This window comes from Nelumbo nucifera, chromosome 3, assembly GCF_055504915.1.
Source record: "Nelumbo nucifera cultivar China Antique chromosome 3, China Antique-T2T, whole genome shotgun sequence".
Classification (NCBI taxonomy): Eukaryota; Viridiplantae; Streptophyta; class Magnoliopsida; order Proteales; family Nelumbonaceae; genus Nelumbo; species Nelumbo nucifera.
This window is the reverse complement of record NC_142651.1, coordinates 108,194,571-108,221,830: the sequence shown is the minus strand read 5'-3', so window position 1 is coordinate 108,221,830 and position 27,260 is coordinate 108,194,571. Positions and strand designations below refer to the sequence as shown.

Here is a 27,260-nt window from a genome sequence, read left to right as displayed (position 1 = left end):
GACTGCCGGTTACGGTGATATGATGGAAATTTTCATAAGCAACTTCTCTCGTTACGTGTCTTGGATACCGTAGTAAATAGTAAATGAGTAATCCAATTGTATAATCTAATACATCCAATTATGGGTGTCATTATGTCAGTAAGACTGACGTCATGCTAGTTATAGGGTCCCACCGCATGTTGCTTTTTTTTGGATTAAGTAGACTGCACTTCATCTCAGAATTTTAGAATTTTGAATTTCACTGCACCTAACCCCATTATCCTCTCGTGTATTAACATCAATTCCGAGTTGTCACCTGTCCCAACTCTATTTTTTTCAATTGTGGTAGGGCCCCAAAAAGGATAAAAAGGCATTACGGGTTACCCCCACTGTCACAAATTATGACGTATACGCTCCCACTTGGGTTGGGGAGATATTAGGCGATGATCCCTCCTAAGTGCAATGGAGGTCGGCAGCCTTCCTGATCACCTACCGCATGCCGCATTTAGCCACTATAAATAAAGTTTATTATTGTTCATCATTAGTGTAGTTGGTTCCTTTAGTTTTCTAGATCCGCCTTTTTTAAAATATATATATATACATTACAAAGACCCCCTGTACTTTGTTTTGCGATAAAGACTCTCTTATACTATGACCATGAGATAAAGACCCCCCTTGACCGTTAAGTCAGATAACGAAATGTACTAAATTACTAAAATATTTTATTAAACCTTTTCTATTTTCCTTTTTTTACCTTTTTTCTCTTAAAACCTACTTAATCTATTTTTTTCCCTTTCTTCTTTTCTTTTCCCCTCTCTTACCGTTCTCTCCCATTCTTTCTCTCTCCCAACTCTTTGAAATGAATGGATGGAAAAAACCCATTTATCATCTTCCCTTTCTTCTTTGTCTTCAATCTCGTCTCTATATCCGTCGCCAACAATGTCGCAATCATGGGAAACTGCAATGCTTGATAGTCCAACAACAAATGTATGCCCATATCACCAAGAAGATCGCCCAACTTCAAGCTCTTAGTAAACTTAACCTGCACGACAACGTTATCACAAGGGCAAGAGAGAATGGGGGCGAGAGGGACTGTATCTAGGATTTGCTCCATTGCCTGGATTTCAGGGATCTTATCCCTGAGCCGAGTTTCAATTCCCATCTTCAAGGTTGTTTGGCTGTAGTTTGTTATATAGAGAGGATTTCTTAAGTGAAGGAAAGAAGATAGTGAGAAGAATGGCATCCAGGCAGCAGAGAACCAAACTTGGTGCCAGAGCCAAGCAGGGAGAGACTGTAGTCCCTAGTGGAACTAGAGGGAAGAGCCTCGCAGCACAAGAGCATCTCACCGAAGGGAGGAGATGTGGAGGGCAAATGAGGAAGGAGCAGCTAGGCATGGAAGGATACCAAGAGATGGGGCAGAAGGGTGGACTTAGCACCATGGCCGCCAGAGCCGCCTCCCTTTGAACACTTGCGGAGCCAGAGCCGGCATCATGTCCTGACCTGAAGACCCCGTCGCCGCTACTAATCCTTCATTTACCGATGGAGTTACCACCAAGGACATCCACATAGATGCCTTCATCACCCTCTCCATTTGAATTTTCCTCCCCGACACCTGCCTCCCCGCCATTGATTCTAAATCTCATTCCAATTCTAGGGCTAGGGCTAGAACTTCTTGCAAATCGTTAGATCTCGATTTGACATCTACCGCTCTCAGTGCAAATCCCAACCTCCAGAACCTTTGTCATAACAACTATGGCGCTCCTGGAACGCTCAAAACCTATTATGCTGCAATTTCACAGTGGCGGAAGTTGCCTATCTAGTTGCATTTGAGGACAGGTTGAAAATTTTGAATTGGTTAGGGAAGCAAGCAAATGGAGAGAGAGAGAGAGAGAGATCGGAATTTGAAGAAAGCAGTAATGGAGAGAGGGATCGGGATTGAATTAAATGGGTTCAATCCCAACGCTACTAAGGGGAAGGGCAAGAAGAGAGATCGGGGGATAGAAAGGGAGAGAGAAATGTGAAGGAACGGAATGATAGTATTGGAAGGTCGGGAAAGATGAACAGTGTTTTTTTCATCTAATTATTATAAAGGTAGTATGGGGATTAAAAAATATTATAACAGCCTTTTTAGACAGAAGGCTAATGGAAAAGGGTCTTTGTTGCAAAACAAATACAGGGAGTCTTTGTCACAGACCCCATAATAAGGGGATCTTTATAATTTACCCAAAAAAAACCCTAGACAAAGTGAAGGTAACAACGTGCAATTCATGTTTTTTGTTTTTCCTCAAGGCATTGGGAGTGGATCTCACGTATAATAATAATAATAATAATAATTAGGCTTTGATCGTCGTGACTTGCCACCAAAACTCGATAATTAGGCTTTTGCGGTCAACCGAGCCCTTTCTTAAACCCATTCCTGCCCTAATTGTCAAACTCCCTTGATCGGGCATTCGAGATATGGTGGTGAGATCGTGTTATAGGGGGGGCGGGGGCTACTAGTAGACTAGGAGGGGGCATCCTAGGGGCTGCAAATCAGATTTATGAGGGAGATTACAGTCCAAAAATCCCAGAAGTGTGTAGTTAAATGCAAATATGCGCTGAGAGATTATCAATGCAAGCACAGGCTGGGTTTGATCTTTGATGTTTGAAAATTGAAACCAAGTGGGTTCCCAATATTCCACGGATGGGTACAACCGTATAAAAGTAAAACATATCCTATAGAGGGTAACTTTGTTGACATATCTGCATTTACTGCATACAGTTGCGAGCGCCTAATTCAAGGTTACCGCATTCGGAGATATGTAAGTAATTGATTGACCAAAGTACGATGAAATATTATACTACATTTGGACATCTTACAGCTTCCATATCATATTCACCTCAACCATAGCCTAACGTTCCAAGAGTAAAGAAAATAACATCTGATGATTTCCACTGCTTTTCCAGTAAAAGGGGAATTGTGATATCACATTAGAATATGAACGGAAAATGGGGGAAGAAAGATACGGAAGAGGATGAGTATTATGTTCTAAACTTCTACCACCACCTCCCACCGTATATAGAAAAAAGAAAATTCACCTCAATGTGTAAATGACACAGTAACTGATTAGCATTTCCCGCAATCTCAGCCTTTAGGGCCAAAAAGGAGTACTAAAATCAAGTACCCGAAGTATTGCTTCCTCTCCTCCCTATCCCCCTCCCGCTTCCTGTAGAGCCTCTGAAGAACTCGTTTGGCTTCACACTGAGGGAAATTGGCAAGATCATAGTAGTGGGGAACTATGTCCACTAGCCTGCAAAACAACAATAGAAATGATGAACACGCTACACAAAGTAGCACAAATCAACAGGATTCCTGAATCAGATGCCAATGTAAGACACGGGGCCTCATTAACACAAAACATGCTACCTTAGTTGATTCTATAGAAGAAAAAAAGAAACAAAACTTCCAACTTGAAGAGCTACACCTCCAACTCCATAGTTGATTCTATAAAATGCTATCCTGATGTCTTCCTTTCTGAGCTTCCACTAACTCTTTTATAGACCTCAAACTGCATCCAACTCACTCCTTGGTCCCTACCATTGCAATAGTTAGCCTACTGTGCAAATTCCAACAGCATCTTATCCACTATTATCACTTGGTCATTTACTGGGGTCACTCCTAGATCCTAGAAGTATTGATTTCTGCATCTTAATTCCAATTTTGTCACTCATTTCAAACCCCCCATCTTTATTTTTTCACTGGTAAAGTTTTCGTTTTTATTAAACCATTCTATAGGCGTGTTGTTTCTTAAATTCCCATTTAATTCATACCTTTGATTATAAAGCACCTTACAACAGTTATTTGTTTTACTACCTCCATATTATCTAATCATAGTCAATTAACACCATCTCGTGAAGATGTACTGGAACAATTTCAACCTAAGTTGGACTTTTGAAAACTGGAGTAGATACCATCATATAAGCATTTCTAATTGAAGTATTTAACTTTTATTTATTTATTTTTAACTGGACGTTTCTAAATGGATCTTTAGCACTAGGACTTGATATAACTAAAATATTCAGAAAAGTTAGTTCGATCCTACGGGGATGATTCTACCCTACCAGAGACAAAAATCAACCTTAGCTTCTCACTAAGATGAAAGATACCAAAGAAAAAGCAACATAAAAGATACATGATTCCTTTGTGTCCCTTATCTTATCAGCAGTGAAAAGATCAACATAAAAGATACCAAAGAAAAAGAAAAATAGGAGAAAGCATTGCGAAACCAGCTCTCATACAAAATATTTATGTTGCATCTTAAGTAATAGGCATACCCTTAAGGTCAATTGATTGACCAAAGCAAATTTGTAAACCAAAAGCCAACAAATGCAAGATTAGATTATCTATACACTAAGCCTAAACTGAAGCATAACTTAAACAGAGAAAGCAAATTTTCAGACTAGATTAGTGCAAAAATGCATGATTCCTAACAGAGTTGGGCATCAGAAAAACAAGCTACAGATGTTTAACTAGAAATTTGTTGGTGTCATACCATTCCCCACAAACATCTGTAACTGTGCGAATGAAATTCCTTCTAGTCAAGACAAATTCATTGTAAACAACCCATTCTGGTTTGTGATCCAAGCAGTTGGAAGGATGAAGATGAACCACCTTCACATACAAATTTTGACCCAACATCAGTGTGAAGAGAATAAAACAATAAAATATTAGTCAAGACTGAAATACAAACAGGTCAGGGATGCACACCTGATTATCTTTCACTGTCAAATAGTGGCCAGTACGTTCAAGGTGTGCTACCTGCATAAAATACACAGCCAGCATAGCTTTCCTTATATTGACATAATAATCACAGCTGTTGAAATCTGTGCTGCACAGCTTCAGAGTAAATCGGGCCATGATGCGTACTAGTTGTTGCCTCACATTGTCAGCAGCCTTCAGTGCCCTATGGTTGATAAAATTCTCATAACACCACGTAGGATTTTCATCTGCAACATCTCAAAAAGACAAAAATATAAGATAATGGATATCAAATGCCCTCTATTATCATAATTTTTTTGATAATTAACTACTATCATAATAGCCACAAGGTTAGGTACTCACTGTTCTGCTTGTATGCATGATATACATTCAAAAGGATGAGGTGATCCCCATCGATGTGGCCAAACTGAGCTTCATCTGCAGATTTCTGCGCCTCCCTAGGCCGTACAAAGCAATTGGGTACTAAAGAAAGAAATTGTTATCACATAGGAGGCCCATGGTAGGTCAGAAGATGCATAGAGGCGAGACGACACCATTTGCTTGATGAGAGAATACTGAGAAACTGCAACTATCTGCAACAGCACTAACATAAAAACTTCTTACGGTGCATGCCAACCAGTGGCATGGAACCTGGACAAGGCAGTTGCTGATGACAACCAAACAGGACAAAGTAAACTCTAAAGACATGCGAAGGTACTTGCACACATGCAAGCTCCATTGCATGTTTGACTTGTTAATTGTATGCATAGGATATAAATTGTGCTGTAGGATCCTATGCACAAAAGCAACTATATGATATGCTATAGCAAGCAAGCATAAAACATGTCTACCAACATGGATATACATGTAGATCAGTCCAAGAGGAACCCCAGCTGTACGTTGAAGACTTAAAATAAGATCCAAGAGAAAGAAAAAATTAGTATAGTTCACATTTGTACCTGATAACATGGCTGAAATACACAGGATCTCGTTTGAGCAGCTGAATTCAGGACTAACAACAAGCATCTTCGACATTTGAGGATCCAAGGGGAATTCACTCATGATTTCCCCATGCTTTGTCAAGTTTCCATCATCATCCAGTGCACCCAAGTAGTTCAGTACCTCTAAAGCTCTCATCAGTGTCTCTGGAGGAGGAGGGTCCATCAAGTCAAAGTGAACAAGATCATCAATTTCAAGCTTCTTCAGAGTGAGCACTGTGTTTGCAAGGTTTGACCGCAGTATTTCCGGATATATCTGCGGCTAAAGATCATTGTGGAAACTCTTCTCAGTGTATAGCCTAAAGCATTTTCCTGGTTGTGTTCTTCCAGCACGCCCTGCTCTCTGATGCGCACTTGCCTTTGATATTGGTGAAACCAACAAGGATTCCACACGTACTCGGGGATTATAAACTTTTTGCTTTGCAAACCCAGGGTCAATAACATAAAATATGCCATCTATAGTAAGGGATGTTTCTGCAATGTTGGTTGACACCACAATCTTCCTCCCACAAGGGCCACCTTCCTTCAGTGGAGGTGGGAAAGGTTCAAATATCTTCTGCTGCATAGCTGGAGGAAGGGTGGAATACAATGGCACAACTTTCACCGGCCCTACCTGATAACCCATATTTGCAATTTCTTTTGATATTTTCTGGCATTCATCTTCAATCTCCTCTTCTCCAGTAAGGAAAACAAGCATGTCACCAGCAGGTTCACACATGTGTATCTGGACAACTGTCCGAATAGCTGCTTCAAGGTAATCTCTCTCAGGTTCTTGAGTGTAAAAAATCTCCACTGGATGAAGCCTTCCAGGTACTTTCATAAGTGGTGCCCCATAAAAATAACCCTGAAACTTTTCAGCCTCAAGAGTTGCACTCATCACTACCAGTTTCAAATCAGGTCTGTTTTTGAGAACTTCCTTCAAAAGCCCAAATAGAACCTCTGTAGCCAAAGTTCTTTCATGAGCTTCATCAAGGACTATTACCCTATAGCGTTCCAGGAGTGGATCTGTCATAGCTTCTCTTAAAAGCATACCATCAGTCAGATACCTGCTAAGTGATAGGAATCAATTATACAGTAGCAAATGGCAAAAACAAATGCTGAAACAAAACAAAGGAGTTGAATAGAGTCTTACTTTAGAACAGTCTTTAACTACTGCAATCTTCAAAACGAATGCTGTAACCAACTTCTTCTCCAATTGTTACATCCATCTCTTCTGCCACTCGACGGGAAACAGACATTGCAGCCACTCTACGAGGCTGGGTGCAAGCAATCATCATTTTCTTGCGTTTGTCTGGAGCTTCTATGCCAACAGATTCTAAAACAAACTGAGGAATCTGTAGAATACCAATTGGCCTTTGTTAAATATCTAAACTGGAGTATACAAAAAATAAATAAATAATAATGATCAAGCTAGTTGACTCCCACTATATAAGACTACCAACGAAGAAGCCCTTGATACCAAGAATAACCAAGATGTTACCGAGGAATTTTAGGAACATTATCATTAAGATAGTAACCAAGTAGACAACTGCATGTGAAACCCATTGCTGAAGTATAGTGGCTTGCTTTGCATTATGAAATGTTGTTCCAATCAGAAGCGAAGCACTGAAATGTGCCTCCAATCAACCAAGATAGATCATAAATGTGCTGACACCAACTACTAGGACTTGAAAGGCTAAAGAAGGAATTATAGAAACACTATTTCCCCACAATTTATGAAATTGTTTTAAGCACCGAGGAGTTATTAAAAAATCCAAAGTTGATAAAAAGATATCCAGGACAATTTTGATGAACAAGCCACCCATAAACCATGCTCAATCTACTAACCTGAGTTGTCTTCCCACTACCAGTTTCTCCAACCAAGATCAAAACCTGATTATCCTTCAAAGACTGCAAAAACTCATCTTTCTGCTGCCAAACCGGAAGAGTCTTCATCTTCTCCAGGATTTCGTACTATCTCTGCGAGAAAGGTCGTCCATTCCATCTGTTAATGCCTGAGTTGTGCGCTATACCGCCATTAGTCTTAGCGATTTTGGCAGAGATTGAAGTATCATCCATCAAGCGGGAGACAAAGTAAAGAGCAGATAAAACCCAATGCGAAAGAAAATCCTTGATTGATCATACAGAGTGCGCAATAAAACCCAAGAACAGGCCCAAACAAGCGGGAGACAGAGTAAAGACTCTCTCCAAGAAATCGAGCCCCGCCCGATTTCCGAATTACTGTGTTGTCTCACTTTTCTGATAATTACTTAAAGCGTCCCAGTCTTTTTAACTCCTCACCGCTCCCCTCCTTTATATTTGAGTCCATGTATAAATACATCCCTTCCCTTTAGGGTCCGTTTGAGGAGTATTAGTTTTACTTGTTATTTCAAATTAGAAATAGTTATTTGTTCTTTACTATATTGAAGCATTTGTGGTCCAACGGTTAGGATAATTGCCTTCCAAGCAACAGACCCGGGTTCGACTCCCGCCAAACGCATGTACACTGCAAAGTATAAATGTTAACTTTAAGTTTTTATTTAGGATGCGTTTTGTTTATTTGGAATCGGAATGGGTCTATTGCGTTTAGACGGGAATGAGAATGGAAATAAAATCAGCACGAGTGAGATTTCAAAGGGCAGGGCCCTCAAATGGGAAATGCCATTCCAGCAAGAAGGGGAATGAGATCCCAGAATAGAAATAAGTCCATTCCGATTTCGATTCTAGACCACTTTTCTTGCAAATCAAACAGGGCCTTAGGTGCATGATATCTAGATTTAACTTTTATGGGCCGCATGTAAACCATTAAATAGGAGAATAATATGAGTAGAGTTCCACCATGATACTAGAATAAATTGTAATCAATTAATCGGTATCCTAAAAGTATGAGAAAGTGTTTAAAACTCACCATAAGTTTTCAGCATTACTCTTAAACTCACTACAACTTTTCAAATTAAACTGACTAACGGGTGTTAATGTACTACCATTTTAACCTTCATAGAAAAATATAAAATATATACAAAATAAATTAACATGTGTTAATATATTACCATTTTAATATTTAGACATTAAAAAAGGAAAAGTTCAAAAAAATATTTTCAAATATAAAATACATAAAAAACATAGAAATTACAAAAAATATAAAAATATATAAAAATTGCAAACAAAATAAAATTTATTTTCAAATTATAGAAACTATAGAAATTGAAAACAAAATTAGAAAATAAAAATTGTAGAAAAACACCAAAAATTATAGAAAAAACACAAAAATTGTAAATAAATAACAAAAATATAGGAAAAATTATATATTGTAGAAAATAGAAAAATGTAAAAAAACAGAAATTATAAAAAACATTGGAAATTATAACAAAACACTAAAAATGCAAAAAAAAACAAGATAATCAAAAACTGAAAAAGAATTTTTCCTCTAACTCACCATTCAAGGGTAATTTGGTCATGAAAAATAATTATTTGTGCTAACATGGTCACCTCTGTTAAGAAGCATTACCGGTGGACTAACGGAATATGAGTTTTAGAAAATAAAAACTTACGACATGGTGAGTTTAGACATTTTGAAAAGTTGTGGTGAGTTTAAGAGAAATGTTAAAAATTCATGGTGAGTTTTAGACAATTTTCCTAAAAGTATTAATCATATTTATAAATTGCACAAAACCCAAGACAAGTATTTGATTTATATGGCATAAATTGAATTCGGCTATGATACCGGAATAACTTGTAATCAATCAATTAGTATCACTTGTAACAATCAACTAGTATCATAATAATAACTAATGATGTGGTATTTATCAAATTTCATAGGGGTTTTGATTGATTAAAACTCTTTTAGTATCATGTCTTTTAGACAATTAAACTTACCCTTGTGCATTTTATAATATTGATTGATATCATGTATTTCCAATATCATAGTAGAACCCATATTTAAAATTTATAATATATCTATTAAGAATTAAGGCTCCGTTTGACGTATCTTTTTGCGCGATCTATCAGTTATTTACAAGCTTGGCAAACCGCAATTCGTTCTTTTCCCATTTAGCTCGCGGTAGATCGAGCTGATACGTTGAAAAGACACAAGAAGCACAAAAAGGGCGATTTGCGGAAAGACACGCCTTAACCAAACGGGCTTCAGGTAGGGGTGTCAATGGACCGGTTTTGGGTTGGACATCGTTCAAATCAAAATCCATTTGGATGGATTGGACGGACCAATAAGACATATTGAATTTGGACAAACTGGACGGAACAATATGATATATTGGATTGGACTTGGTCCGTCCATAATGAATTTATATTGGATTAAGCCAATATTTGGTCCATTGATAGAAAATAAGAACGTAATTGTCAATGGACCAAGTTTGAGTTGAAACCAATCTAAATTAATAGGAATTTGAACAGATTGATCAATCTGTAGACCAGTCCAAAATATTCATTGGACTGAATTGGACCAAGTCCATTTGTAATGGACTGGACCGGATTGGACCAAATCCAATCCAATTGACACCCCTAGCTTCAGGCCGCTCAGATCTTAATGCAAAAGCTCAATACGTCTTTTAACTATCAGAACCATTAGAAGATTTTCCCAGAAAGACTTGCCAAACGGTTCCTAATTTTAGTTCATTGTAGTGTATAACATTTCACTTAATTTTAAATAATTTTGTTTATTAATTCTATTCAACATGTCAATACAATTAAGTCCGATATAAATCACATAGATAAGATTCCATTCTATCAGAACCAACTGTTAATAAATCAAATTTGGATAAACAAGATCCGATTCCTTTGCAGTTCTAATTTCGCCAATATCGCTTAGAACTATAAGAGTCAAAAATTATTTCTAACTATCCTAATATTGGTAGATCTTAAACTTTAGCCCTACATACCAGCTTATGTACATAAACCCAACCAGTTGTTTGGGCGCATAAAAATTATGGTTTGTCTAAAAAGTGGTGCAAATTACTTGAGTGGGCATGGTTTGGATTTTTGTCAGAATTTGAATGGGCCCAACCTAGAGGCCAAAGTTACAAGTAGTGTAAAAACTAAAAAGCGAACTCAGGATAAGGAATACAATTTAATAAAAATACAACATTTAGACCAATTAGTATCATGTAATTTGGGCCTAGTGTGATTTTGGTCCTCGAATTTTAAAATGCAATAATTCAGTACCCAAACTTTCAAAACCCAATACATGTTGTTAACTAGTTGTTAATCAACCATTAAGTGGCACTTGTAAAGGACAAAAATGCCTTTTGAGTGTCATCTAATTTTCTTTATCAACAATCTAAACATTGACAAAAAATTAACAGTCTCAAATCCTTGCCTCTTCTATTCAAGAAAGTCAAAATCACCAAAATGCTAAGAGTGATCATTTCAGCCCGGCCCAGCCCGCATATATTTAAACTTACATATTTTGTGTATAATGTATACATGTTATTTTACATTATATTATATATTTTATATATAAATATTATAACATCACATGTATAATTTATATTATATATAATATTTGATAATATATAATATATAAATAAAAGTTTATATGCATGTCATGTCATTTATACAAAATATTATAGATATGTAATGCTTTATATTTGAAAGACATTGACCCGGAATCAGGCCCATGTAGACCTGGGCTAGGGCTTATGTTACAAGCCTGGAACCCCGGGTCAGGCCGGGCCCAGGCCTAAGCTATTGCCCTTATCATAAATACAAAGCCCGGCCCAACCTGACCCATGATCATCCCTACAAAATGCCAACTCAAATGTGATCCCAACTTTCTTAAATGAAAAACATGATCCCAACACAAATGCCAACTCAAATGGGACTGTTAATTTTTTGTCAACATTTAAATGATTGATAAAGAAAATTTAACACTCGAAGGGCATTTGTGTTTTTTTTCAAATGCCATTTAACACCTAATTAACATCTATTTAACGGTAGGTACTGGATTATCATGTTTTAAAAGTTTAGATATTGTTGCATTTTAAAGTTCGGGGACCAAAGTGACACTAGGCCCAAATTAAAGGATACTAATCGAGAATTTTCCCTAAATTTTAAGTATATATGAACATATATATTTAAATAGGAGTAAATCCATATTCGGTCCAATTATAAACAAATCAAATTCAAATCACCCTTAATAGGACCAGATTCAAATTGCGATAATTGGACACCGTTTGCAGCCCTAACTCGGGCCAACTCGAATAGCAACCCTGAAACAATGGAATTATGGGAATAACAAGGAAGAAAAAGAAAGAAATAGCCAATCAAAAAAAAAAAAGGAGAAATAGGACAACCGAGCTGAGGAACCATGTTTTCATTTTCGACCAAATCCTCAAGAAGGAATTAGACAAGAAAAACTGAACTACTTGACGGTAATGTACTCTAAACCGTTTACATCTACATACCATAAATCGTTCAACTGCTTACAGCCTTACAGTACATAGTATCAACTTAGGCAAACCAGTCCTAGCCTAATTTTGAATTTTCACCCAAAAAACCCCCAAACATTTCAACCATGACAGACAGCACAAGGGAAAAAAAAAAAGAAGAAAAGAAAAAGAGAGAGAAAATAGAGAATCCATGAAACGTCGTTTACTTCTACAAACAGGTTCTGTAGAGTTGAAAAGGAGACACCATGACGCAGGACTGAATTGTCAGTCTTCAACCCGTAGAGCCCTGTCCTATCGCTTGGAAGGCCTCTCGTCATCATCATCCGAATCATCTTTACTCGACCTCTTCCTCTTTGCTGAAACCTCACCCTTTCCATCATCATCATCATCATCATCATCATCTTCAAAATCATCATCCTCCCCATTCTCTTCCACTGGTTCAAAATCACTAGCATCTTCCTCGTCTTCAGCTCGACCTACTGGTCGGACAAGGTACTCTGTTCCCATATCCTCCTGTATAATTATTCAATAGATAAATATGGTCAGAAACATACTGAAAACACACTCAGAAAAAACCGAAACAATGAACCAGGGGATGCTTCAAATGGCAAAATCGATAGTGCTGGTTTACAATATACACCCTATAAAAGTGTAAAAGCAGATACGGTGACGTGAGGGGTGAGATGCTCCAACGATCTGTTAGATAGCTCACAGAGATCACATTAGATGTTATTTCGTCCAAAATGGATTAAACTACTATATTGCATTGCATGCTCAACAAATTAACCACTGGATGATCAAAAAAGAAAGAGCTTCAGAAGAGAAAGATGTCAACAGCCCTTCAGCACAAGAAACTACACAAAAGGAGGGAAGAAAAAAATTAATAGTTATAGGTGCTGAAGCATGCAATGCTAAATAAGAGAAAAAATAATAATTTTCTTTTTTCTTCTTAATAAATATAATTATATAAATATGAGGGAAAATATATCACAAATAGAAACCTCATTATAGCAAAACAAGGTCTGAGAATCATAAGTGAAATTAGTGCCACAGTAGTAATTTCTTTCTACAAGTCACTTGCTAGATGAGGGCAACTTTATAAGCTATAATAAAAACACTCCAAGTTTGAATGAGAAAGGGGTCATTAGCATAAAAGAAAAAAGACTTAAATTATTCCAGAGAATAAAAATTGCTCAGGTCACAAAAGCCAATCCTTTGGGTAGTATTAAGAGCAGATAAAATGCTAATGTTAAGGATTTTGACTAAAGAGAAAGAGGAGAAACATTTGCCACTAACTGGATCTACACATATCTATGCCATTGTAAGCATATGTTGAACTGATTGTGATTATGCACTGAATCTGAGGGTTAGTTCAAGAATCTAGTTAGTTTACTTTACTGTTTATCCTAGAAGATGTCATAAGCCTCACCCTGGTGGTAAAAATATGATTACTAGAGTTTGAACTTTGAAGAAACCTATACGACTATACCTTCCCCAATAAAAAGAAGGAACAATACATACCAATAGATGAATAGAAAAAGTAAGGAAAAACTACTAATTAAGTAATGAACATTCTTCTTCAAAAGAAAAATGAAAAGAAACCATGGATGGATATCTATGAGAGATAAGAGGCTAGGCAAAATCTAAACAAATAAATCAGGGCTATTGTTTTAGAATTGTAAAGATCAAAATGGTGAAGTAAGAAGAGGAAATGTTGAATAAAGCATATACGGTGCTCAGAAAAAATTTTGTCAAATACCAGTGCACTGGTAGTAAAATAGGAAAGATGGGCACGATTCCTAATAACAGTGATGACTTGTTCTGGCATATGGGTGTCTTGGCAAGCTACAAAAGATAAACTGCTGGATAAAAGAAAAACATAAATCCAAATAGCATAGAAAAGTTAACAATTTTAAGGAACATAGCCTAAAATAAGTACCAGGAAATTACATCCCAACAGACAGACTACATCCCTAACCATCCAGTCAAAACAACCCAAAATCATGGAACCATGGGTACATGGTGGCTAGATATGGGGCAGACTTCAATGTACTAGATAAGATCCTCATCAACAACACAAATCAAATGCAGGAATTAGAAGAAGAGGAACACCACATCAGTGACCTAACATCCATCTTGCCAGTGGCACACATGCAAAGGGGGTTAGGATCCCATCAAGAACAAAATAAAAAATAAAAATAAAAAATCTCATGGCAAGTTATCATGTGGCTGGAGGGTCCTATCAATAAGCTTAGTTACATTCTTTTGCATGGTCATAGATAACATAACAGTACACAGATCAGAAGGTTCATAGCATTCACTAGTAAATTTTGGCCAAAGGAGATCTCTTAGGTGAGTCAGACCTGTCAGATCCCGAACCCCTTTGCATGTGCACCACACTACCACAGGTAGGACTATGGTGGACTCGTACTGCAAAAGTCATCTTGGTCCTCCTTATTTTCTCTCAGCAAATATCAAATATGCCCATTCGTTTAATTTTCTTTTCAGATCAAGCAAATCAGCAGAAGAAAAAATATTAACAACTTTTTAAATAGCATACGATGATCGTCTTCATGGGGAGTTGCAGATGAAGGCCACAAAAACAACACTGAAACCATGAAGGAAAAATTACAACTACCAAGTAACTTTCAGGGAAACAGAGACGATACCCAATAAATACACAAAGAGAATGATTTCCCTTTTTCCGTTTCCAGGTGGTGGGGTAATAATAATAAGTAAAAGGCAGTAAGAGAGGACAAAAAACAAACAGATAAGTTTCCAAAAAAAACTGACTATCAATACTAACCAAAGGATATGTGCATATTCATCAAACTACGCATGGCTTGAAGAGATAGAAGAAAATATAAAGTGAGAAGACTATATCAACTATATTCAAGAAAAGTTTCCCTTTCATCTAAATCTATGGTTCTTTACATCTCGCCTTCCAGACTCGAACAAAATCCCCAAATATATAGGCCCGTTTCATGAACAAACTGAACAGAAAAGCCCTAAAAAGCATTTATGTAATACAAACTACACAAATATAAAGCATAAAAAGCTACAGCAATGATGATTGATGAAAACTGTTCCTTCCTCTTAACACGGTCTACGGGCTAAATACACTGCAAAGAAACTAACTACATGAAAATTTTAGGAAGAAACAGTAAACCACAGAAGATCCATCAATAATAAGCACGATAATTTAAAAAAGGGAAGAAAACTCCAAAAATCAAATTTAACAACGGAATGAGAAGGAAGGAGACCTAGATTCAGATTCAGAGAGAAAGAAGAAAAAAAAAAAAGTAAAAGGAAGGAGGCAGGAGGAGACCTCAGACTCGGAGTATTAAAACAGAGAATAACAGAAAATGGAAGTAAAACAGATGGAATAGTATTACCTCTTCCTCTTCCCCTTCTTCATCGTCGTCATCGTCGTCGTCTTCGTCGTCATCGTCGTCATCGTCCCCATCGCCCTCGCCATCATCATCTTCATCCTCATCGTCGTCGTCATCCTCATCATCATCCTCGTCATCATCTACAGACTGAACTTTAGGAGCACCGGCGGAGCGTGGAACCTCTTCAACGCCATCATCGTCCTCATCTTCCTCTTCATCATCTTCCTCTTCATCGTCGTCGTCGTCCCCGTCTTCCTCCTCGTCTTCTAACCCATCGTTCTTCGGTCCGACCGCTTGATATTCCTCGCCGTCCTCTTCCTCCTCCTCGTCATCAACAGCATAAACATCATGGCTTTTGCCATTCAAAATCTTAAGCTTCTCTTTCTCAAATTCAGTTCCTTCCTCCATGATCTTCATCTTCAGACAAGCTATTTTTTCTACTTTTCACAGAAATTTCTATAAAAATGAAAAAAAGAAAAAGGAAAATAAAAATCGAAATTACAAAAAACAGGGGGAAGATAGAGAAGAGGGAATAGAGGAGTTTCTCTGAGTTCTAGCAGTGGCTCTGCAACCATGATCTCAGCCGTCGAAACATGATTTTCCCGGATCGATGACGTGGCAGAAAAACGGACGACAAAGAACTTCTCTAGCGAGAACACTCGTGTGTATGTGTTAACAAGTTTTTGCGGCGCTCCATTCTTTGCCTTTCTCACGTGTGGAACTCTTTAGTTTAGGGCTGGCGTTAGCTACTACTTAGCTATGAGTTGAGTAATGGGTTAGGGTTTCTCCGCGGGACACACTTGCCGCATGTTGGATACCACAAGTTTGAATATTCCATCGAAGTCCCGACTCCAAACCGTGGTTGCAGTTTGTCTAACGTTCCGTGATTCCGTCGCGTCATGGATTCGCTGAGTCCGGCTGATCTGCCATTCTTATATCGCTCCTCACACTAACCTCACTACATGTCCTAGTGTACATGGAAAACATCTCCCACTCCCGTACTTTGTATTATTGAGAACGAATCTGTTTCCTCACGGAGAGCATCTCGTACGAGTTCGGATTTATATATATAGGGCATTGCTGGCCATTCTCACTCAATCGTAGGTTGAGAATATCGGTGTAGATGGCCTAAAAAACTATATACATAAAAATTACATCTTTAGAGATTTTTAGTTAAAAATGTCATAATTAATATATGGAAACCGGAAACAACATAATGTATTCTTTAATAAGATTATAACTATAAAATATAAGTTTAATAAATATTTAATAAAATATTTTTTATAATTTTTAAACAATTATTTATTTTTTATTCAAACAATTATTTTATTTTTATTATAAAAATTAAAAAAGTAAAATTTAATAGAAAAATAATTTTATGGATGTTGGTAGATCATTCATAGATTTACAACATGGTAAATATTATGGTTAGATCACACCAAAAATTAGAAAAAAAAATAAGTATTACAAAAAAATAAAAAATAAAAAGTATTTTACAATAAATTTTAATGGATTTATGAATTAAAAATTGGAAAAACATCTAAAATTACAAAAAATTAAAAAATAAATATGTTTAGTTAAAAAAATATTTCTTTCATACTAAACTTGAAAAAATAAATATTTTATTCAAAAAATTACAAACAAATAATGAATATTTTAAAATTTTGAATGGATTTATGGATATGGTAAATCACCAATAGATTTATGACATAATTACATGGGCATATTACACCAAAAAATATAGGATTTTCAACATAATGAGATTATATATATATATTCTATCATAAATAAAATTAACTTTTATTTTAACAATTATTTTTATTTAATATGATGAATATATAACATTGAAAATGTTCTCAAATGTTTTCTACAAAATCTGTACAATTTTATTTTTTTGTGCTCTATCATTTTTTAAATATTTATTATTCAATTATGGCATTATGGGTTTTTTGAAAAGTTGGATCATTGACTCACCATCTAGATAAAAAATAGCTTGATTTTGGATTAGTTTTAAATTAGGTAAAATTATAGTCAGAGTAGGTTGTACATTTAAAATTAGGCTACAGGTTGGTCCTAAAACCGACAAAACTCTAACAACCTGCTCTACATTTCAAATTATAAAACCCCCCACTATCTCATTATAAGTTTATGTGGTTGTTACCAATATGGGACTCTTAATCCATATTGGACACAGCAAAAATCTTATACCAAAATTGCCCTTTAATGTTGGGTGATTGGAAAATAAAAAAAGGGTTTTTAGTTTCTCTTCCTCTTGCTCTCTCCCCTCCCACTCTCTCTTTCACAGTCGTCTCTCTCTACTCAACAACTATGTGATTTGAAAATAAATAAAACTGGTTTTCGATTTTGGTATTTACATTATCACTATCAATTTCTATCATTATCTCTCTCTCTTTACCTATCGTTCTCCCTCAATCTCTCTCATTATCTTTCTCGACCGATCTCTCATCCTCCCTTAATTTTTGTTGTTTTCCCTCTGTTTCTCTCCCGCTCCCTTTCTCATTCTTTTTTTTTTTCTTACACACTTATATGGTATTAATCAGACTGTATAAAAGAACATAGGACCAACTTGGTATGGTTCAAAAAATCGTTACACCAATTTGATAAAAATTCACAAGAAACTCTTTACAATGAAATTTACACCAACTTGATAGAAATTTATAACTTGATTGTACAAGTGGTTGGTCCTTTAGTTTTTTTATACTATCTAATTAATATTGTATAAGTTTGTAAAAAAAATTAAAAAAATAACGAGAGAGGGAGAAGGAGAAAGACTGAGGGAGAAGAATGAGAGAGAGAGAGATAAAGAGATTTTTATTTGGCTACAGACCAAAGTTGTGAGAGTGGGAGAGACAGAGAGAGTAGGAGATCGAGAGATGACTATGAGAGTGAGATAGAAGGGAGGGAGATCGAGAGACAGAGGGAGTGGGAGAGAAATTAAAAACCTATTTTTGATATAGGCTTTTTGTTGTGTCCAACATGGATTAAGAGTTGTATGTTGGTAACAACCAGATAAGCCTTCGATGACATGGTGGGGGCTTTTATAATTTGAAATGTAGAGCCAGTTGTTAGAGTTTTGTTGGTTTATAGACCAACTTGCAACCTAATTTTAAAATGTACAACCGACTTTAACTAACTTTTCCCTTTAAATTATATATTTCATTTACATTATATTGTATAAATAATTTGTACTTATCACACTTAATTTTTGTTTGTTTATGATATCATTTGACCCAAACCACTAACCCACCACTCAAAAAGAATAATAGTTTGATTTCTAAGTTGACATTAAATTTCGTATTACATTTTTATCACTGCTTATCACACTTAATTTTTGTTTGTTTATGATATCATTTGACCCAAACCACTAACCTACCACTCAAAAAGAATAATAATTTCATTTCTAAGTTGACATTAAATTTCGTATTACATTTTCATCACTGATAAAATTATTTCTTATATATAATACTTATTTTTTGTTTAATATAATGAATGCATAATATTAGAGATGTACCCAATATTTTATTTTTTTTATAAATATATAACATTAAATATGCGCCCAAAAAATTTCTCTCTCTCTCTCTCTCTCTCACTCTCTCTCTCTCTCTCTCTCTATATATATATATATATACCATCGCCTGACGCCGATGTTGAATGACGGAAAATGACGATTGGCGCCTAAGGAAAGCAAGGGGAATTGGGAAGGAAGATGAATAAGAAGAAAGCAAGGGTTTTCAGTTTTGGTATTAGCCTTTAGGTATCGAAGAAGGGGAAAGGGGGAAACTCAAAAAGTCAAATGGTAGTGGGTTTATTTATACTTGAAAAAAATAATATAATATATAATACATAATATATTATTGTATATATATATATATATTAGGCGGTTTGGTTAATTGCTGCTTTTTTTAAGGTTAACTAAAACCGAACTGAAATTTGCGGTTTTTTAAGAATAGGGAACCAAAACTGAACCGACCAGTTTGGTTAACCAGAGTTTTGGTTCAGTTTCGATTGCCTTTTCGATTTAGTTTTTCAGTCTTTTTCGCTCACCCCTAATGACATCATTTCATTTTTAGGTAGATTTTAAATTTGGCATTCAATTTTCATCATTACTAAAAATACTTCTTACATTTTATACTTATTTTCTTTAAATTTTTATTATTTAATTAAGGTATTATTTATTAACCCATTGGACCTCAAATGGCCAAATTGCTTGCCCACCACCGGGAGAGAAGAAAATGGCATTGTTTTCAAATTACTTTTCGAAATATATATTTTTATACTATTAATATTATTACAAGAATTTAATGACGAGAAAAATATATCTTAAATATATGATTTAATGAGAGAGAATAGGAAAATATTTGTAGTTCCAATTAGATTTTACATTCCATTTCTATCATTAAAAAAAAAACATGTTTATTTATCATACTTATTATTGTTTAATATATATGTTAAAAATGTTCCCAATTTTTTTTCATTTTATTAATTAATCATGGCAATATGGATTGACCCAAAATAGTTTAATTTCTTACCACCACCTAGATGAAAATACTATTTTTTCTATGTAGATTTTAAAAGTATAAGCTTTTATGTTATTGGAATTATTAATTTATTAAGTATGGATTTAATTAATAGAACTTAATAGTGTGAACTTGAGAAGAAACAAAAATGACTTAAATATATGATTCAATGAACATGGATGCAAGTTAATAACTTAAATGTTGGATTTAATGAGAAGGAATTGAATGCTTTGAATATCTTAAAATCACCTCCTTTCAACTCATTTAATATCAATAACCAATTACCCTATTTGCCCTCATTTTTATCAATAAATTTAAATATAGAAGGGTAATTTTTGTCTTCAAAAAATTCCAAAGATATTCTTGAGGCCATTCGTGCTTTTTAAAGTAGTGTATATATATAATAATATCGAACAAATTGAAAAAAAAGTATTTATTTTTGCAATTTTTGTAAAAAGTTAAGAAAAAAAACTCAAAAATCTTGAGTTTTGGAGGTTGTTTTTTGGGTTTTTCTTAAAATTTTACAATTCAATAATGTATAGGGATGATTTGATGATTTGGTCGATACAGTATGATTTCTTGCCCTCAAAGTCCCAAACTAGTTGTTACCCCAACAGCTATTTTCTCGGACGGGCTACACTCAGCCCATGGGTCGTACTATGCCACATATTGTGCCACGTGCTGAGCCGTGCCGGCCCATGAACCTGAAAGCCCCAGCCCAACATGACCCGCATAAATTGTGTCATACCTGGCACGCCACACGTTCCATCGTGTCGGGCCAATCCAAAATCGGGTCAAAATTGTGTCGAGACACATGTGGCATGACCCGATTTACACCTCTATATACTTGTATTTATTATTCATGGAGAGATGTTCCCCATACATGGTGGGATGTGGTTGTGAGGTTGGTGTGAGGTGCACTCTATAAGGACCCAATTCCGTATTGTTATTCATTGGGAGATGTTCCCAGTATATAGTGGAATGGGAACGAGATCTGCTCCTCACACTTGGGCGCCTCACATGCACATCCATTGTGCATTGGGAACATCTCCCGTGAAAAATAACTTACAAGTATGGGAGATGTTCCCAATGCATGGTAGTATGTGCGTGTGAGGCACGTGTGAGGCGCCCTATGTGAGGAGCAGATCCGATCTCAGTGGAATGGGGTTGTGAGATGTGCTTTGTGAGAAACAAATCCCGATTCCGATCCACATTTGTCTGCGCGAATGTAATAGTGCACACCTACACGGAATGGGTGCAACTCAGGTGGATTGGATTGGATTAAAGGTCAACCAGAGCCCAATCCTAGAGTTGCAAACATCGGATTCGGGCTGATCTAATGATTGACGCATTAAGCCTAAATTTATCAGCTCGGATCTAACTTGAACCTAACCCACCATATATAGAGTTGGGTTAGGGTTAGGGTTCGGGTCGGACTAGATCAGATTCGTTGGGCTTGAATGGATTGGTCGTTTTAAAAGAATTTATAATGGTGCAATTTAAGAGAAATTGATTAGAAATATGTATTTTTATATCAATGTAATATAAAAAATATATTGGAAATAGATATTTTTATCTATAGAAAATATATATTTTTATATTTATGTAATACACATGTTTATGTATTTGAGTTGGGCGGCCTTGATTTGGGTTAAGCTGGGCCTGGGTGAAGCTCCTACTACGTAGAACATCAACTAAGCCCAATCCATTTTTAAATTAGGCATGAGTTTTTTTGTGTCAACTTGCAAAAATTCGGGTTTGTTCGGGTTAGGCTCAAGTTGGGCCTGCCCAAGTCGCACTTAGGGTTGTTCATAAGAATGCCCAACCCAACCAAACCGACCAACTCAGACCAACCCAACCTGAGTCGATCGGGTTTTCATCAGTACCGGTTGGTTTTGGGTTGGGCAAATATATAAATCGATATATCGGGTCAGTTTCAGTTTTCTTGTGTGAAAATCGAAACCAACACGATCCGAACCGAACTATTCTTCTACTAGTTCGGTAGTTCCTAGTTTGAGTAGTTTCCTACTTAACTATAACTAGTTTTCTACTAGAACTAGAAGGCCCATTAGGCAATTACAATTAGAATAGGCAATCTATTCTAGTTTCTAACTTTCTATAGTCTTGTACACCAAATAGGCAACCCATTAGGCAATTACAATTAGAATTCAATTAGGTGTCATTTTGTACAAGAGCAAAACCGAAACCGACCCAACCCGACTCAAACCGACTAAATCGGTTTGGCCTATTAGTGGGTCGGTTTCGGTTTTCACCTTAGGTAACCCGACCAGGTCAGGTCGGATGGGAAAACCCCAATAAACCGACCCAACCCGACCCGTGAACACCTCTAGTTGCACTCGTAGTGCACAGGTATTGTATCTCATCAAGCTACATTTATACAGTAGACTAATATGCACCCTTCTTTTTATATTAGAAAATAAAAAGGCAAATGTTAGTGTGTGCAAGAAAAAGTTTTTTTTTTCTATGATATGAATAACTATAAACCTTCTACCAAAAAAAGAAGAATAATAAACCACGTACAAGTGATAGATTGGTTTTACCTTACCATTATATTTTCACGTGGTAATATATATATTGATGGAGATATCAAGAATGGGTTTGGAAGAGCTTTTGCGTTAGAGGCGAGGTGCATTGATTCAAATGCGTTGATGTACTGGATTAAGTAGGGGTGGATTCAAATCAAGTCGAATCGAAAATTTGTCTATTTGAATTCGACTTGCAGGAATAATATCAGGTTTGAGCCGAGCCTTTGACCAATTATAACCTAGTTGGTCATCTTGTAATGACTTTATTGGTCATGTTACGCAAACGTAAATAATTAGTACTTTATTTATTAAAATAATATTTTTTGCTGGTTAATGATTACCTATTAGCAAGCAATTCAGATCTTTACCCATAAGAATCATATTCATACCTACCCACAAGATATTATGGCTGTATATTGGGAATATCTCTCAATGTACGAGATTCAAGCTCATTAATAAAAAGGTAATTGTCCAAAACTCGTTAGGACTAACGGTTATTAATATATTACCATTTTACCCTTCAAATAAATAATAAAAAATACAAGACGCGTATAAGAAAGCATCTGCCTTGTCTTTGGGCAAGTACAATGACCTTTTTCCATCCACCGAGAAATCGACGATCGATCATATGTCTACTCCATGGAGATTATCACCGGATCTCTCATCAAATCCAATGAGATTGGGCAGCAGAAATCCTTCGGAATTGTAAGGAAGGTCTCCCCAATTTCCTGATAAATAAGACCCTTCCATACCTTCTTTTGATTCCCATAACCCATTTCTTCTTCTTCCTCAAATCCAAAAAGCAAGAATCTACAATATCTAGTGAGCGTGAGAAAACCATTGAGTACTGATACAGTTGGGTCAACATCCCCTTCGTTATTGTAAATGTGCTCCTCTAGAAACTCAATCTCATTAGCAACGATAGAGAGCATCTGAACCAGTGCGACATTGCTGAGCTGGAACGGAGCCAAGAAAGCCTCCGAGGACGGTGTTTTTCTTCTTCGCAAAGAGGAGAAAATAGCAATTGATGCCATAGAAGTTAAGGATTCAAAACCTTCGCTTCCTCTTTCTCTCCTCCAAACGAAATGAGAAATCAACCTCAACCAAACCTTTTCCCAACCTTCTCTCCTTGATGTGTATGATCTCTTCTGAAATCTGAATCCTCATGTAGTAAGGCTCTATTTTATTTGATTTTATAACTTGGGATTGCCATATTCTTTTATCTGGTTCACTCTTCGTTTTTGCACATTTTCTTTCATTCTGCTCTGGCATGGCGTCAGATGGAGATTGAATGGGAGCGGTTGATAATTGAACAACAAATCCTATAAGCAAATTAATTGAGAATTGATGGCAATGGGAGCGATTGAGTAGATTGAATGCACATATGATAGATTAGAACCCATGCGGATGGTACAATGAATCTTTATCTAATTCCTTTGCTTTACTTAGGAGGAGGGTCCATCCTTCGCATATTTATGTAACAATGGTTGATAAAAAACGTACAAAACTCAACTCGTTCGTTTGCTCTTAAGACTATATATCATTCATTGAACTGTTCTCTACTTCTCTGTCTCTCTCACCAGACCGAGAACCAAAGTTATTGAGTAGCAGACGAATACGTTAACGACCATTATTTTTGTTTTCTTAATGCTACAGCTGGACTACAAATGACTTCATCATTTTCGCTTACCCACCACCCACCTTGCCATATTCTCTCATTTCTACTTCTCCATTGCCTTAATGGCAACCATTATGCCTATCCATGTCATAAGTATCGGAAACGCAAGGTGTATCGGGAAGGTAATTTTAAGAGACTTGTCAAGATACACTTTGAAAACGTATAAATACGAACGAAAAATCAAGATACGCATAAATATACTAGAAATTTTAAAAAATATGAACAATAATAAAAATGAGTTTTATGTGATTATAACTAATTTATTTAAACATAAAAAATCATTATTTAATGATTTATATGAAGTATTGGGATATAATTAGTAACCATTGAAAAAGTAATAGAAGAACTATGTGTATACATACTAATATTTATTAGTTATATTTTTTTGAAGTCATTTATTAGTTAATATTTATTATATATAGATTTAGATGATATTTATTACGTATACAAGTTAATATATTCATTAATTTTTAATAAATAAATTTAACTTGTATCCATCTTATTATTATATAAATATTAATAATCAAATTTATAGCATTTGTTGGGAAACATCCACCAAGGCAAGAAAGATTACTTTAAGTATAAAAAAACATGTTATTCTAATTAGTAATTGAGGTTGGCATAATGGTTAATTAATTAGTGTTGCAAGCAAATGACTTGAGTTCAAAACTTCTTACCTTTGGTTTGTGATTTTTAACAAGTTATTTGACTTAAATAACATTTAATGATATATTAAATGTTGTAATTAAAGTTAACTTAAATGAGCATTTAATTAAATTATATTAGCATTTAGTGACCTCTCAGACTTTAGGTTAATTAAAATTGATATTAATGAGAGAGAATATATAAATTAAATTTAAATTTAAAAAGGAGAAGGAAATTAAATTCGACTGATACATAATGCATATCGGCCTGTTTTGGGTATGTATCAGCACGTTTCGGATTGTATTGGCCGATACATACCCAAAGCGGACCGATACAGTGCCGGTATGGACCTGTATCGGTTCGATACGGACGAAAAAATACAAAACCATTTAATTAGACATGTTAATATAATTTAATGGCTCTGACAGTCTAGAGCAGCTCAAGTCACTTCCCTTAATGGGTCAGCTGGTTACCCCGACAAGGCTGATCTGCTAACCCCAACACCTTCATCCTCAACATATCATTCTAGTCTTGCATGGGCAGAGCCAAGGCAACATTGATGATAGTGCTTATGGTCGGATTCCCGACCCCAAGATCGTACTTACCCAGAAGGGCATGCAGGAAGTTATCAGCAACAGAGGAAGAGTGAAATCGGTAGAGAGAGACCCTAAATGAGCACTTTTTTTCTCTAATTTGCTAGTCAGGGGCAATTTGGTTGTGTGAATTGTATTTATCCTGGCGTGGACAATTTCTATTAGTGAATATTAATGGTGCTTTAACATAAGGGGAGTTTTGGAAAATAAAAACTCACTGAAAAGTCATTGTGAGTTTTGGACAATTACCCTTAATAAAGCTATTATTGTATTCCAACAAGCTTCAATTGTAAATACATACACAGATTTTTCATTTTTGTATTGTATTGATGTAGCAATGTTTATTTAGGGTAAAATATAAAAACATCCTCTGAAGTTTCTGACAACTATAAAAACCTCCCTTATAGTTTTGTTTTAATAAATACCTCCCCTGAAACTTTTGAGAAACTCTACTAAAACCTCATTTCCATCACCTTTACAGACGAAAAACGTTAAATTGATGCACCGTTTTTTTTTTCAAATACCCATTCTACCCTTTTATAAATTGTTTTACATACAAAATTACTAAAATAACCATTCTTTTACTTAACAAAAATCTACTTTCAATGGTCATTCTCTAATGTTTTTGTCGAGTTAAAACATGGTTATTCAGTAATTTTGTATGTAAAATATTTTATAAAAAGGTGAAATGGGTACTTAAAAAAAACTGGTGCATCATTCTAATGTTTTTCGTCTAAAAAGATGACAAAAAGAAGGTTTTTGTCAAGTTTCGAAAAAAGTTCAGGAGAAGTATTGTTAAAATGAAACTATAAGGTAAATTTTATGATTATAAAAAAATTTAGGGGAGATTTTTGTATTTTACCCTTTTTATATGCTAACTGTAATGTTCTCAATGTACAACTATAGTGTCCTATACATAGTTGGGTAGGAGATTCGAGTTCATTCACAAGAACCATTATAGGATTCCAACAAGATGCAGCTTTGAGTGTAAATACAGATTTTTCATTTTTGAATTGTATTGATGTGGCAACTTTTACTTACACATTGCACTATGTGTCTTAGTGATGGATCCCACTTGTCGATGATATATATATATATATATATAGAGAGAGAGAGAGAGAGAGAGAGAGAGAGAGAGTTTTTTTCTTTGATGATTTGAATTCGACCTTTTAGCCATTTTAATTTTCAAATCTTTTTTGTTTCTTTTTGCACGAAATATAAAATCATGGTTTTTAAAAACAAACCAGTGACCGAACCGGTCAAGGGTCCAGTTACCGGTTCGAATGGTCTGATTGTTCAACCCAAATGGCCAGCCCGTTTTAACAAAAAAAAATGGAAAACGGTCAAAACCGTTCGAACGGTTCAAATGGTTTGAACGATTAACTGACTGATTCAGCGGTTACTGACCAAAATCAACGGTTTTAGAAGAAAATATGGTTTTGAAGGAAAACGGAGGTAACCAGTTCCTAGTTTTTTCGGTCCGATCCGGTTTTTGAAAACAATGTATAAAATTGTTTGGGTGCGAAGCCAAATTTCCACGACAACCACGACTTGACAAAACTGAAATACAATAAGAAAACTCAAATTGTGAAAATGAAAGGTTTGACTTGTAGCAGTAGCACCTTACAAGCTTAGCAGCTAAGAAATGCCATCAGCAATACTAATATTACAAGGCCCCAGTTACTCTATATGCGAACAAAATTCTATTCAAACATATCTTTATTTTGACAAGATAATGGTATTATAGTAATTTTAAGATACATTTCACTA

At 35.6% G+C, this 27,260-nt stretch overlaps 1 protein-coding gene, 1 non-coding gene and 1 pseudogene across 3 annotated transcripts; 1 reads left to right on the top strand and 2 right to left on the bottom strand.

Annotated features, from left to right (window-relative positions):
- Window positions 1-2,885: 2,885 nt before the first annotated feature.
- LOC104607046 (putative pre-mRNA-splicing factor ATP-dependent RNA helicase DEAH2) lies at window positions 2,886-7,932 on the bottom strand (annotated as a pseudogene). Its single transcript, XR_016083548.1, has 7 exons — window positions 7,543-7,932; window positions 6,848-7,049; window positions 5,677-6,761; window positions 5,081-5,200; window positions 4,727-4,965; window positions 4,512-4,630; window positions 2,886-3,269 (listed from the first exon to the last, which is right to left on the bottom strand). The product of XR_016083548.1 is annotated as a putative pre-mRNA-splicing factor ATP-dependent RNA helicase DEAH2 (transcript).
- Window positions 7,933-8,122: 190 nt separating this feature from the next.
- Window positions 8,123-8,194, top strand: TRNAG-UCC (transfer RNA glycine (anticodon UCC)). The gene has a single exon. It is a non-coding gene; the product is annotated as a tRNA-Gly (tRNA).
- Window positions 8,195-12,007: 3,813 nt separating this feature from the next.
- Window positions 12,008-16,326, bottom strand: LOC104607045 (uncharacterized). Its single transcript, XM_010272531.3, has 2 exons — window positions 15,494-16,326; window positions 12,008-12,611 (listed from the first exon to the last, which is right to left on the bottom strand). The coding sequence occupies exons 1-2, from the start codon at window positions 15,905-15,907 to the stop codon at window positions 12,390-12,392; spliced, it is 636 nt and encodes a 211-aa protein (XP_010270833.1). The 5' UTR covers window positions 15,908-16,326; the 3' UTR covers window positions 12,008-12,389.
- Window positions 16,327-27,260: the final 10,934 nt, after the last annotated feature.

What these genes read in the sequence shown, in the direction of transcription:
- LOC104607045 (XM_010272531.3), bottom strand. Translation starts at nt 15,907, where the DNA reads ATGAAGATCATGGAGGAAGGAACTGAATTTGAGAAAGAGAAGCTTAAG. An exon ending in AAGAAGGGGAAGAGGAAGAG is followed by an intron (nt 12,612 to 15,493) that starts GTAATACTATTC and finishes ATAATTATACAG; the next exon opens with GAGGATATGGGAACAGAGTA.